The 15,974-nt window shown below is 32.0% G+C and overlaps 1 protein-coding gene across 3 annotated transcripts in view; it reads left to right on the top strand.

The window, feature by feature from the left end:
- Positions 1-15,974, top strand: part of Cacna2d1 (calcium voltage-gated channel auxiliary subunit alpha2delta 1) — a 372,350-nt gene that overhangs the window by 197,923 nt on the left and 158,453 nt on the right. For all 3 annotated transcript variants that reach the window (XM_026384957.2, XM_026384956.2, XM_026384954.2), the window contains exon 5: positions 6,347-6,476. In XM_026384957.2, coding sequence (XP_026240742.2) covers positions 6,347-6,476 — 130 coding nt within the window. The remainder of the gene's footprint in view (positions 1-6,346; positions 6,477-15,974) is intronic.

Below are 15,974 nucleotides of genomic sequence, written 5' to 3'. Positions count from 1 at the left end.
AAATAATGCTATAGAATGTCTGCAAGGCAAATATAAGGAGTTGTAATATTTCAATTATCTAAAGAATGGGAAAAAATCTGCTAAATCCATAAAAAAAGAATGTTTTTATTACATTAAGCATGATTAGCTACGCTTATGTATTTTTGCAAGGATATTATGGCATTAAATTCATCATTTAATTTTTTTTAAAATTTTCTTATTGTTATGCTTTCATAAAGTGAAGGTAAAATAATTATATTTAAATCATTAGTGTATATTTATTCAGTGTCACCAAATGTATATTTCCTTTTTGCATCTATTCTTCTATTGACCACTTTTATAGTCAAGGCATCCTCAAGGAGAAAATAGCAATTTGAACCAATTAAAGTATTGTCACTGTACTAGGTTGTTTAATATTCAACCTGGCTTTACTACTGAAGTAGAATAGCTCTGACTAGATGAAGAATCCACATTTATTTCTTTCTGTTCATCTTTAATTAGGCATGGTCAGCTCTGCAGCTCCATTCTTATGTCTTCATTTCTCATTGATGCAAGCAATTTACTAAAAAGGACACTTTTCTCTATAGGAGTCAGAATGTGTAGACCTCCTGAACTAGTGGGCCTATCCTGGATTCTCAAGTGCCACTCGTACACTAGTGGTTACAGAAGCCACTTCAATTTTTAATCCATATTCTTGATAACAGTATGCCACTATACTAAAATGTTCAGAATTGGTGCTCCTTTTAAATGTAAATGAATCCTACCTTTAGAAATTATTTATCTTGGACTCCAATGCCATGTCCAAAAACATATGATATATCTAAAATTTTATTTAATATTGGAAATACCATTAGGACTTAAAATTCTAAAATCAATAATGTCTGAATTGTAAAAGTTGTAGGTCCCCTTGGAAATAGTAGCTATGAAATAGCTGTAAAAATATAGGATGTATTTAAAGACATATAGGTACTAGGGCATATGCAAGGCTATATTATATATGGTTATTAAAGAATTTGGTTCCTCACACAAGAGCTCATTAATTTAACTCCTTCATTGGTGACATAGAAATACCTCTATTGAGGGTCTAGTAAATGATTTGTATTAACAACAATTTTTCAGATTGTAGGGCATAAAAATAACTTAGACATAAGAGATAAATGTAGCCAGAGTGTGATTATAGTTAAGTTTAGTAGTGAGTATATTCAATCTGAATTGTACAAAATTATTAAACTAGGTTTTTTTTGTGCAATGCAGGTAAAACGTTTTTTGAACATCATTCTATAAGAAAATGTTTTTAGAATATTTAAAATCTATTTTATTATAAATTTTAATGTTAAACATTTTTTAGTTTAATACAAGTATGTTAAATATGCAAGAGCCTTTTGAGTCTGCATAAAATTATTGTGAGTATCCAAATTAGATTTGCTAATATGCAGTGCTTATTAAATTGGATGACCTACCCATTCAACATTAGCCAATACCTCAATATCTAAGTGATGTAATCTATTATTTAATAACAAATTATATTGAGAAGAATAGTCTGTGAATCTTGCATCACATGTTTCACTTCTGTGTTTTAGCCAAATGTGTTCAAATATATTTGAGAATCTACTTGTTCAGTTTCTTTGTGCATATTTATGTGTGATAGTCTACAGACTTAAGATATTTTGAAAGAACATTGAGAAGAGATGTTATTTTTATGTTATCTGAAAACAGAAATATTTGTTTTAGCAGAATAATTTGACATGTTTAATTAACACATTAGACAGTGCAGTTTTTTCCTCCAAATTATCATCCCATTCCTTTGTGCCTAATATTTGCTATATTTCAATTAAATTATATCCTGTCATAATATCAAGATAACTAAAGATGTGGATTATGATAATATTAGTAACAATAATTTCAAAATCTTAAATAAATGAGTTGAATTTAAACATTTAATACTTTTATTTTGATTTATTTAGACTACAGAAGAGTAAACCATGAAAAACAGTTGTATTTTTCTTTAATATATTAAGCAACTACATTTTAATATAAAATTTGACACATAATTATACATTTTGAGAAATAAATCCTAATTGTAAAGTTTCTCCTCAAGTTCCTTTATATAGTAATCTAAAAGTGTAAGAATATCCATAAAATGTATTTAAATCTGCTAATTTTCAAAAGTAAAAAGATTCACATGAAATTAAGAGGGATTTTAACAATATAATACTTTGTATAATTAGAGAAAAGATTTAAAACTAAAATTTAATAGTTCTTTTCTCACTAAAAATATAATTCATGCTAATATTATTATTTTTAAAAAAGATAGTACAAAGTAATAACTCCTTATAACTCAAATCAATAATAATATTCATAACATTTACTATATATACATCATTCATTTCTTCCTGTATCTCTCTTTCCTTTTCCTTTTTGCTTAACATGTCCTTCATAAACTAATCATTTTTAAACAAATACAGAGTTTGAGTACATTTCTAGTGTAATTACTCTCATATATATATATATATATGTATACATATATATCTTATTTATTATCAGATGAATTGTATCTAATATAATTATTATGACCATTTTACTATTGTTGAAAATTTAATGTTTTCAGATTTAGATATTGAATAACATTTCTCTGAACATTGATAAATCTTACTCTCCTCTTCTATCCCAATAAATATTTTTTGGGTGAGTGACTGAATAAAGTATTTGCCACATTTCTACATTTTTAACACTAACTCATAAATGTAGTTATTTGTATACTATCTATCTTATAAGCCTTCTGCATTCTAAGTATCTGAATATATGAAAAATAAATTTACATATGATTTTGGGGAAGATATGCTTACAATAATATATTTCCCAGAACTATATACATAGAGTATAATTTTTCAGAACTGAAAATTACTTTATGGATCCTTCAGTTTGGGCATTCAATTTATGTTAGAAGAGTTCATTAGAATCAACTGGAATAGTCTTTCAAAAGATATTTCCCCTTTGATATGTTGCTTTATTGCTGGGGAAGATGCTTTCGAAGTGTCAGATAGTCTCATAGGTGAAGGACCTATTTATAGCCTGATAGTATTTATTCTACCAGGAACAGTGACTGATCCAACTCCAATATTTTGTTAATGTAGCAGAGTGAAGACAGATCTCCTGTTGTCTAAAAGTTCTAATGTAACTTTGCACATAAGTGTGTTCCCCATGATGGATAGTAGAGAAAAAGAATGGGAGGGTCAAATAAGCTTGAAAATATTAGGTCAAACACAGTTTTATTAGTCCAGAATACCTCAGAACTTTGGATATACTAATGTGCTTATTATTCTCTTAATAGAAGAATATGATGTGCAAAACTTCCCCAGCTTATTTGAGGATGGTGCTGATCCCTCGGAAAAATTCAAGAGACTTGTCTTTTGAAACACCCTTTGAGCCAGGTGTGGTGGTGCACACCTGTAATCACAGCAGTTCAGGAACTGAGGCAGGAAGATTGCAAGTTCAAAGCCAGCCTCAGCAATTTAGCTAGACACTAAGCAACTCAAAGGGACCCTGTCTCAAAATAAAATATAAAAAAAGGGCTGGGGATGTTGCTTAGTGGTTAAGCACCCCTGGAACCAAATAAACAAACTAACAAATAAACGCACTTTCACAGATATTATTTGCCATATTACTATTTGCAGTCATCTATTATCCACCAATAATGAAACTGTCCACGAAGAAATTAATATAATTTAGGCACCTATTATTATGCTTATTCCAAATAATAATAATTTATCATGAGGAGTTCTAAATAATCACATGTACCTAGTTTTAGTGGTTCATATCTTGAAGCACTGGACTTCACATATTAGTGTGCAGCAGCATCGCCTTGAAGTCTTGCTAAAATACAGATTGCTAAGTGCCTCTTTTGCTCCTTGAGACGGACTAGATCTGGGTTGGGCCCTGAGAATCTGCATTCTTTAAAATTCATTGGATACTAATGATGCTTTCCCAATGGCTGTGCTTTGAGAAACTAGCACTTTAAAATAAGTGTTGTGACCTTCACTAATTTAGAATAATGCTTATAAAGGAAACATATAGTTCCATCACTCATTAGTTGGAGTTTATGTTATTAATGTGGGTGGTTTGTTTTATTGTGTCATTCTATTTATTATTCAAGTCAAGAGTTCCAAGGAATACAAAATGGAATAAATTTTAAACTATTTTAAAAATACATAATTGAATCCAAGAATAAGAATCTCACGTATCACTCTCCTTTTATCTTTTAATCATTGTATCAAGGCCATTGTGTTATGTAAGTTAGGCAGCACGTTATTTGATTCTGTTTCTTAGTTTTGTTGTCTTTCCTTTCTTCTCCTTTGTAATGTACACAGCTGACCTCTGTTTTAGAAAAGAGAATAATTAGTAATTCTTTTTGTTTGTTTGTTTTGTTACCAGGGATTGAACTCAGGGGTCCTTGACCACTGAACTATATCCCCAGCCTTATTTTGCATTTTATTTAGCAACAGGTTCTCACTCAGTCACTTAGTGTCTAACTTTTGCAGAGGATGGCTTTGAACTCACAATCCTCCTGCTGTAGCCTTCTGAGCTGTAGGATTACAGGCATGAGACACTGCTCCTAGCAATTAGTGATTCTTGAATGTGGATATTTTGCAAAATTTTAGACTTTCAAATTCAGTCTTATTACTTTGTAAATTCAGTTTGTTAATGAAAGAACAAATATTTGTATTTGTGGCTTCTACCTGTATAAAAGCAATATTCTGTTTTCACAAATTTGTCCCAAAGATAGGTTTTAAAACCCAAATCCCATATGCTCTTGTGAGCATGCTACAATCACATTGATCATTATTCCAGGAGTGACATAAAATAAAATTCTTCTTATGAGTATTTGCTCATATTCTCTTTCAGTGTTTCATTTACAAAAATAACTTAGTCACAACTGACAATTGACTTTATGACCTAGTGATACCTACCTGGAGCTTCAAAAGCTGTTGGTAAAAATAAAAAACACTCTATTGCTTATAATTTTGTCTAGTATTTCTAAAGTTCAGTTTTCCAAGGAAAAAATGAGATGGGTGTGTTTTCAAATATTTGAGGACTCTAATATGTTATCTGTCATTTAAACTTTCAATATGATATGAAAAGTTGGATACCATTACATCTTTGTAGAACTACTGACTTTCCATTTTCTGCAAACTATGTTAGGACATTTTCAGGTTACTTCTTTCAATTTTCTCTATTGTTTAGTATTGCTGTATGCCTGCCAAATGGTATTTTTGTGTGATATATTATGGTCAAGTGTTGTGAATTTTTTTCAATTGTTTTTGAAGCAATTATCTTTGACATATAGAAATCAGTCTCCATAGTAAAGGAACTAAAAAACAGACCTAAATTTACTTTTTAAAACATTCAGTTAAGGAAGAGTTACAAATGACTATTTCAACTGAAAAAAAAAGTGTTTTCTATAAATAGAACACAAAGTTATAGATGTATTTTTAGTAAATGAATAAAAATTCTAGTTTATTGCCAAGGGTCTGGGTGGCAACAAGGTAATTCTGCCTCACCAGCATAGTTCCAGCAGATGGAAAATTAACCTTAGACTTTAATCTCCTGTGGAATTTGCTTGAATCATTATTGATTGTATCTGAATTCCTACTTTAGGAAACAAATTGGCAGAAGTTAGGATTTAATTGTGTTTAAATTTATAGTGGATCTCTTCTTTCTCAATATACTTTCTTCTGTAACACAAAAATTGAGACACATGGAAAACATGAAAAAATCAAGGGAATCTGACAAAATAATCTTACATTGCTGCCTGATTGCTGTCATGTGTAACTTTTGTAGTCAAGTTATCCTTAAGTAACCAATATAAATTTAGTACCATAAATTGTGCAATTTATTTCAAGTGGTTGGTTTTAATAGTTATATTTAAAGGCACTTATCCTTTTCTTTAAATGTCCATCTTAATGTCTTATGTGAGAAAGGTCTGAGTGGTTCCCAAATAACTCCAACATTGGAGAAATACAGGGAATTTGTTGCAATGCGAATGCTAATACTTGAATGGGAATTCCTGTGCCCAGTGCCATCATGGAATTATCTTTGAAAATATTCTTGTGGGGACTGGGGTTGTGGCTCAGTGGTAGAGTGTTCACCTAGCACGTGCAAGGTCCTGGGTTCAATCCACATCACAACATATAAATAAATAAAATAAAGGTATTGTGTCCAACTACAACTAAAAAAAATATTTAAAAAATATCCTTGTGGATCTTTTGTGTTTTGTAGAATAAATATTTACCAAATGAAAAGTAAATATGAAAAAATCTATGTTAGCATAAATTATAAAATTATTTATTATCTATCTTTTCCTTTGTAGCCTGAAAAAAATGATAGTGAGCCAGGCAGCCAGAGGATTAAGCCTGTTTTTATCGATGATGCTAATTTTGGACGACAAATATCCTATCAGCATGCAGCAGTCCATATTCCCACTGACATCTATGAGGGCTGTAAGTAAAAGAATGTGAATGACTGTTGGAATACTATGCTCATGCCTATTTATATATCTCATATTTGAAAAATAGGAGCAAGTGCAGCACTGTCTCATTTTCAAATCTTATAGAAGTCTGTGAAAGGCCTGGGGATGTAGCTCAGTGATAGAACACTTGCCTAGCCTGTGCAAAGCCATGGGTTTGATTTCCTGAACTAGGGATGCTAATGTGGAGGTACTGTGTCAAGATGATTTATGTAAAAGAAGCCTAATTTGAATGAACAGTTTGTTCATGTAGCTTCACTATGTGACTCTTTGTAGGGATGTCTGCATCCACAGAGACTTTCTTCACATCTATTGTCCAATAAATGATTCTACCTTCATAGTGGACAACCAGTAACTTATAAAATATATTTATACAGGGCTGGGGATGTGGCTCAAGCGGTAGTGAGCTTGCCTGGCATGCGTGCGACCCGGGTTCGAGCCTTAGCACCACATACAAACAAAGATGTTGTGTCTGCCGAAAACTTAAAAATAAATATTAAAAATTCTCTCTCTCTCTCTCTCTCTCTCTCTCTCTCTCTCTCTCTCAAAAAAATATATTGATACATTCTTTAGAAATTAAAACAATGCAGCTATATATTACACTCACATAAAACAATCTTTTTATATAAACATCCAAACTGGCAGAGGGATTTTGTAGAGTTTACACTCTGCAGTCCTTACGCCTTCTTGCCATGCCTGTCAGTCTGTCTCTGTCCCTCTTTGCCTACCCTAGGGTATAAGACAAAGAACCCACATTCCAGTAGTTTGTGGGCCCAACATAAAATGAGTGTTGTGGAGGGAAAAAAAAGAAGGAGAAGGAGAACTAAAGAGATAGAAAACCAGTGACCAGAAGGCTTAGCTGAGAAGGCTTCATGGTGAGGAAGGGAGGGCGTATGAGAAGGCTCAGAGAGAAGACCTTCCATATTCTAGCACTGATTCCGTAGGCTGAGGATTCCACAGGCTTTCTGCTAAGGCAGCTTGGTCTTTCATGAGGAGAAGAGTGACGCAGGAAACAGGGGCTTGACTCAGTCATGGCCTGTGCTTTAGTGTTGGCCATTCTTAAATTTTCCTCTGACCCCCTCATGCACCTTGGACCATGCCTTCTGATATAAGTAAAGAATAAAGGGAAAGAATCACTTGAGGTTTTTACAAATATGTTTCTTATGTTGTCCATAATGTGGAGGCTGTAGAATACATCAAGCACCCAGAGTATATCCAGAATTGCTGAGTCCTGGAGTTCGATTGCCTGAGTTCAAATCTAAACCTTAACAATAATATTTCCCTGGTAAAATCCGTCAACTTTCTTGGCAAGGATTTTCTTATTACATAAAATGAGGCTAATTAGGAAAGATCATCTGAGGATAAAATAAGTTAATTTATATAGGTTCTCAAGTTAAGTGCATATAAGCATTCATTATTAATTACAATTCAAATTCACTAAGACACAAATGATTAATAAATGGGACTTTATAAATTAGCTTTTATTTGTAGATTCACTCTGAGCTTATTTTTTTAAAGGAACACTTTAAATACGTGCAAATTTTTTTTGTCACATAATTTCCATGTTCTATCAAATTACTTTATTCACATTATTCACAATTCTCTCTGTTTTTCTCTCTCTCTTCCCTGTGGGGTTGGGGATTGAAGCCAGGGCCTCCTATATAGTAGGCAAGAGCTCTAGTACTGGACTGCATCCCCTATCATTGTTTCTCAATTTTAATATTTAAAGGTACATTCTGTTTTCATCCTATCAATTCTTTTAAGATTTTTTATTTGCCTTTTTCAAATAGTTCTTCTTTCTATTCATTGTAGTTATACACAATAGGGAGGTTCATTTTGATACATCTAGAAATACATATGTAGTTTTCTCAATGTCAACCCCCTGTGCTGTCTCCCTCCCTCCTGTCTTCCCTCCTCAGGATCTCTTTCTACTTTTTGGATCTTCCTTCTATTATCATTGAAGTGCTGCATTCTAGTCATATATATACATTGGAATTCATTGTGATATATTTATACATACACCAAGCCTAATTTAGTCAACTCCATCCCTCAGTTCTTCCCCTTTCTTGCCCTTCCCCATTGTACCCTGCTTCTACTCTACAGATCTGCCTTCTATTTTTTGAAAGATTCTCCCTTTTTGTATTCCTTTTTTTTTTCTTTTAGCGTATGCATATGAGACAAACATTCAACCTTGACTTTCTGAGTCTGGGTTATTTCACTTAGCATGATTATGACTTTTTTTTTTCTCTATTAGAAGCAAGAGATTGTGCATATGTAGTATCCTGTGTTACATGAGAATTAAACATTATTTAACTTTTTTATAATCCCACTCACAATATCTAAGTATTTTTTGGAATTAGATGGGATTTAGATCATAGTGATATGTGCTTTTTTTCATTGACCTTTATGTGTGTCACTTTTTTCAGTAATTGTTTCAGCATTTGAAATTAGAGTAATAACTATGGTAACCTCTCTTTGTATAATGCTAAGCTATGTGATTGTGTTTTTTTCAATTAAAAAATACTACTGCCTTTTGTACTTTCTAATAGTCTATCACTCATTATTTTTTGGATATATCCACAAAATAATAATCCCATCACTTTATATATGTCTATTGAGTTCAATTTTATTTTCATCCATCTTCTGAATCTCATGACATTCTTCCACCCAGTATGACTGGGTTGAAGAAAATAGAGACCAACTCGAATGTTGTTAATTTGTTAGAAAAATTTATGATTGGGTTTGCTTTGGTGTCCAATATTTAAGAAGTTTCTCCCTTATTCCTTAAATCCATTAACTTATAAATGCCAACAAGATATTCTATCAATGATTTTTTTTCAATTTTTTTTCCTGTGGAATATTTTTATGTATATTTATATAGAAGCCTTGTATGTAAAATCAAGAGCCACTGTAGCTGAAACAGAGATTATAGGACTGCCTGTTACCTCCTGTTGTACTTTGGATGGAGCCCTGTTTGTCTCATATTGGTGGTCAAGATAGATTCTGTGTGCAAGTTTACAAATTATTGTTTGATAGTTCTGGAACCAGAATTTTCCATGGGAGGTGGTGAGAAACTTCACATGAGAATTTTCATTTCTTTTTCTTTTGCTCTTTTAATGTTTTTTTAGTTGCAATCACATTTATAATTTAAGTTTTAATGTATTTTGTACTAGAACAGATATAAGCATGACACATAAAGTAAATTGAAGCATAAGATTTTGTTGTAATTAAAAATTATTACTTATATATAATATTAGTTGTACATAATATTAATATTCATTTTGACAATTATTTTTAAAGTGTATTTTTCATCTAAGTGTAGTGGTGCAGGCCTTGTAATTCCCTTGCCTTAAGAGGATGAGGAAGAAGAATCACAAGTTTGAGACCAGCCTCATTAACTTGGTGACATCCTGTCTCAAAAAATAAAATGGTCTGGGAATGTAACTCAATACTAGAGCACCCCAGTACTCCCCACCTCCAAAAATGTTTTTGCTTTTACATAGTGCATGTGTGAACACACACAAATGCACTTTCTTTCCTGTATCCTAAGTTTTGATACTTATAAGTATTTGTATTCAATTAAAAAAGCTATTTATAAATATTTGCAAATAAAAATTTTAATAGTCACAAGAATAAAATTTATTACCTTGAAAATTGATATAGGAAATATTTTAAAATATGTTTTAGATGTTAAAAGTGCTACTTGGAATAGGCGATAATTTTCAAAAAGAAAAAGAAGTTCTATCTTTATTTTATTTACTGTCGTTTTTCTTATTATTGGATGTTCCGCTGCTGAAATCCCATTTAGGATATTCTAATCCTGTGTGGCTTGCATCCCTTTAAAATTCATATCCAGCCTTATGGGCTGCAGGAGTAAATGACAGGAGTGAAATCAGAAATGTCAACAAGATCTGGAAAATTTTATAATTACTCATGTTCTTTAGGCAGGTCATTGGAAAGAATCAGATTTAGAGGATTGTTCTAGGTTTCTGAGTTTAATGACTATGAAAGTACACTTTAATTGAAGGCTTAACTGAAGGAAACAGCCTCATCTTTCAGTTAAATACAATCATGTGGCTACATTCTCAGAAACAATCTCATGTTCAAATTCCTCAAAGACGATTACTTTATAAAGTCCCTTGGATTGAAATGTGATTATTTTTGCTCAATGATATGTTTTAAGTTTCAAAATAGTCTATTTAATTAGAACCCTATCTTAAAGTTTCCAATTTTGAGAATTTTACTGATTGCTGCTTTGGATTTTCAATTCTCAAACCATAAGTAATTTTCAGATCTCATTTATCTGTTTATGAGTATAGAAAATGTATACAGACTTCAATAAAATAAGTGCTAACTATTCTCTCCTAATTATTAGTTTTTTAATCGCATAAAATCATTAAATTTGAATCAATTCAGATTCAAGCTTAGGGAATGTATTTATAGGTTATTTTTATTTTCAGTAGAATTTTTTTAAGAGAGAGAGAGACAACTTTTTAATATTTACTTTTTAGTTTTTTCGGCGGACACAACATCTTTGTTGGTATGTGGTGCTGAGGATCGAACCCGGGCCGCACACACGCCAGGCGAGCGCTCTACCACTTGAGCCACATCCCCAGTCCCTTCAGTAGAAATTTTTGATATTTGCTCATATAATATAGTTCCAAAAGAATATATTTATAAAGAAAAATAATAAAAGGAGCTCCAGCTTACATAAAGCTTTCAAGTATCAGATAAATTGCACTTTTATAATGAAAGCAAGGCAGTTATTATTCTCATTTTATAAATAAAACAACATACCTTTATCAAAAAGATATTAATTTTGATGAAATATGTCTTTGGGGAGTTGTATTATGTCTCTTATCCATTACTAAAAGTACTTGCTTTTGAAAACCCCTAACCACTAATACTTATACTTTGTCCTGATGTGTATTTGTCTTGTATTAAGATATAGCAACCATATCTTACACAATGCTACTATATATATTAAAAAGGAAAAAAAAAAACAACTGCTTCCCCAGTCTTAGCCAACAATCATGTAGATAGTCCTTCATATTCTCCTGTAAATCTTAGCAGATAATCTGCTGCAAGTTATGTACACTAATTATACATCAATAATAGTTCATTCACCTGTTGTAAACAACTCATTTCATTTTATTGTTCCAACAAGTAACAAGGTGGGTAGTAATATACCTTTTCTACAATTAAAAATGTTCAGTTGAGCTGGGCATAGTGGCTCATGCCTGTAAACCCAGAGGCTGGAAGGTGAGGCAGGAGGATCAGGAGTTCAAAGCCAGCCTCAGCAAATTAGTGAGTGCCTAAGCAACTCAGGGAGACCCTGTCTCTAAATAAAATATAAAAAAGGGCTGGAGATGTGGTTCAATGGTTAAGCACCCCTGAGTTCAATTCCTGGTATCCTCCCTGCCCCCCCCCCCCAAAAAAAGATATTCAGTTGATTGGCAAGTTCAGTGTAAATCAGGTTCTCTTACTGTAGTTCTATGAGTTGCAAAGGTAGATTAAAACAAATTTTTCTTAAATAATTTGGCATTCTTGAGCGAACTTTAGACATTCAAAGTAACAAAATATTACAGAGTACTTCAGCAGTAAATTGAAAATTTTAAAAAATACAGATATAGGTCAAAGAAGTTGAGATGATAGAAAAATGTTTAAAATAAGAGGCATAACTATCTAAATTATAAAAGAACATAAGGTTATAGCAAAGTATTATATGTACAAAAAGAATGGCTAGTTTAATAAAAATTGACTCAAAGATTGGTCAGTAATGATAGAATAAGTTGAAAACATATTCAGACTTTTATCCCTAGAAAATACTTCATGATGTTTAATTTCCACACAACTTTCAGAGAAATACTTTGAAGTTTTAAAAATTTTACTATAATAAGTGGAAAAATTGAAAGATTTCAAATCTTATCACTTTCTATACCAAAATAAAATGAAAAGGTGTCTCACACCTGGGCATGGTGACACATGCTTTTTATCCCAGCTACTTGGGAAGCAGAGGCAAGAAGATTGCCAAGTTTGAAGCCAGGCTTTGAAACTTTAGTGAGACCCTGTCTCAAAAAATGAAAAGTTCTGGGTATACTGCTCAGTGATAGAGCACTTACATTCCCTGGCATGGAATAGGGTGAGAGTGCAACACAATAAAAATAGAAATAATAAGAAAGAAATCATAGGCCAATGTCACTTATAGATAATGTTGAAAATAAAAAAATGCCAAAGTGAAGTACTAAAAGAATGACTCATGATAACAAAATGGATGACTTAATATTTGACAATTTTTTAAATATTACTGTATTCTATATCAATTATGCTGATTAAGCATTCAATAGCCTCATGCTTATTTTTAAGTGGAAATCATGGTAAATACTACTACCAACAACAACACTATCATCATGCTAAGCAGTTACTTTCATAATTTTCAATGCCTATCAATTATTAGCTTTTCCTAAGGCAAGAATACATGTCGAATTACTGTGGAGACTATATAGTACTGTAAGACAATAGAGTCAATAGAGACAAGTTACAAGTACCAGGAGTAAAAAGTCCCAGCTGTGTGTCTAAGAATTCTGAAGGAAGAAACTAATTAGCGTTCAAAGAATTCAGATAACTTAGTAAGGACACTCACTATGTAAGATATCAATAAATTGATGTATTTCTTGCATATTAACAATAATTGTAAAATATATACTAAAGGGGAAGAAACCTCCTTCACAGTAGGCAAAGGAACTATTAAAAACATTTAATTACATTTGGAATATAAACAAAGTGCATAAAGAGTGTCTTTCTGAACATTTAATCTAGTTTCAGTTATGTGCATGGACAAGAATACAGAGCTTAAGTGGATAAAAGACCTAGTTTTGTTACTAAATTTTCTTTTAAGCTGTTTCACCAACAAAAGAGGTATTTTTCATTGGGGTGGTGAGGATACTTGTAACTAATGTATGGAATCTGTCCAAATAAGAAATACTTCTGTTTTATTTATTTTTAAATTCCCAAGTAGCAAAATAAGATAAATATGAACAAACGGTATTTTTTAGTAGTTTTATTTTTTTTTTTTTTTTTTTTTTTTTTTTTTTTTTCCAATTTTAACAATAGTACCATGTTTCTGAAACCAAAGCTATAAGGAATTTGAGTTTTATAACAAATAATCTCCCCAAAGTAGGGATTTTTTTTGATAGGTTCACTGTGAACCCAGGGATATGGAAACAGGGTTTCAAACTGTTGGGTGGAGGTTTTACAAGATAGTGACTCATTAAAATTGTTTGTCTAACATGACCTGAGTACATGAGCTGTTTTGTGCACTCGGTGTGAGTATTGTTCCCACAAAGTTGAAAATTTCTAATGCCCCAGGTGCTTGCAGGAACTTCTGGAAAATCACCTGACTTCCAAACCACTGGCATTTTTCACTGATCATTTTCTATGACAGTATTGATCACAAATGTAAATTTAGATCAAAATACAATAATGAAACTGTTTCTAGCAAAAAGGTTGGTCTTAAGTTTTGTGTTTACTAATTTTTTAAACTGGATGATTCACAAAATAATTTCAGTTTTGAGGGATCCATCATTCCAGTCTATAGAGTTTTACATTAAATAACCAAAAAAAAAAAAATCGAATGTCTTTAAAGAGTTGTCATTAAAATATTACCATGGTTCTAATTTTAACAGAGTAGTTTTTCTTCTGTTAAAAATGTTATTTAAATTATAAAGCCTTGATTCTGATGCATGTAACCCGAAATCTGATTAAGTGCTAAAAAAGGACACTCTTAAGAAGTACAATTCATTCTGTATCAAAGTGATCATCTATTGTAATAGAAGGATTAGCTTAAATAATTACTGTTGCTCCTCATTAGGACTAGAGAAGTGAAAATAGTAAAAACATCATAAAAAGATATGAGAAAAAGCCTGAGGTTCAAAACATAGATTTTAGGCTAGAGTAATTTGATCATACTTAATAAGGCTGGCACAAAGAGAAGCAATTCAAGTTCTAAGATAAAGTTGGTACTTTTATTGTCTTTTTCTAATGATGTTCCTATAATACATACATATTGACGGATAGCTCTATTGTATTCATTTCTGATAAGAAAACTTTGACTATATATATTTTGACTATATATATATATATTCCAAAGGACAAAAGTACAGTATTCTTCTGATTGCAAAGATGCTGGGTTTTTTTCTTTTAATTCATTAAGGGATATAGAATAATAGAAAATTCATAGTAAGATTATTATAAAGTTTATAAATTGCTTTGAACTGAATTATGTCACCCCCCCAAAAATTTATATTTTTGTAGCTCTAGCCCCTAATATGACTATCATAGGTCATGAAGACTTTAGTAATTTTAAGTGAGGTTGAAAGGATGGAAATCTAATCAAATACAGCTGTGGCTTTATAAGAAGTGGGAGAGTTTTCCCTCTAAGCATGCACATGCAATACTTGTGGACACAGTCGGAAGGTGGCCATCAGCCAGCCAGGGGAGCTCTCACCACACACCCAATTGACTGGCACTGTCCTCTTGAACTTTCTAGCTTACAAAACTGTGAGAAAATAAATTTCTGAAATTTAAGACATTGAGTCTGTGGTATTTGTTATGGCAGCTTAAGTAGACTAAGATTCAAATTTATTTTCACAGAAAAATTGCTATAGGCTTAAACTGTGTCTTAAAAGAATAGATACGAAAAAAAAATGAATTGGCATTTCATGCTTTGTACAGTAATACATGGTTTAGAAATGTTTGGCTGCAAAATTTAGATTTCCAAGTCTTTTGTTTTAGGGGGATTTTTCTTTTGATTTGTTTGTTTATTTTTGAGATGGAGTCTCACTTTGTCACTCAAGCTGGCTTTAAACTTCTGGGCTCAAATGATCCTCCTGTCTCCGCCTCCAGGCATGTGCCACTATGCCCAGTTGAATTCAGAATCTTGATTTTAATACTTCAACTTGAAGTTGTTGAGTTCTGGAAATTAATTAATGCCCACCAAACTCAATAGAAAAAATAGACTTGAATTGGAAGAACTTTTAACTGCAATTGTGCTTATTACATAGCAAAAATAATTACATAAATCATTTTCATGGGGGATTTCTGAAAGTTATTTAGTAGATAACCAAACTCTTTAGATATTGTGACTTATAGTGTTATGAAGTGTTTATTTTTTAAGATAGGGCATAAAAATGTTTTAACAAACCTGATTTATTGTCTTTATGATTCAGATCACAATGCCCAGAGTCTAAGATTGTCCTGGGGTCACTCTGACATATTTTACAGTATCAGAAATCTTAATCCATAAACTCAAATGTCTACTCTCCTTTAATAGTCAAATTTCCAAATTTGAGTTAGAGTTGACACTTCCCTGCTATGGTGGGGTAGGGGACATGCAGCTGGGTATTTCATAGCTGCTATGTGAATTTCACCCTGGAGGTTGAAGCAGAGAGGAAAGGGAAGAATCAGGATGGTC

This window comes from Urocitellus parryii, chromosome 3 (genome assembly GCF_045843805.1).
Source record: "Urocitellus parryii isolate mUroPar1 chromosome 3, mUroPar1.hap1, whole genome shotgun sequence".
Taxonomy (NCBI): Eukaryota; Metazoa; Chordata; class Mammalia; order Rodentia; family Sciuridae; genus Urocitellus; species Urocitellus parryii.
This window is presented reverse-complemented; position numbering and strand designations above follow the sequence as displayed.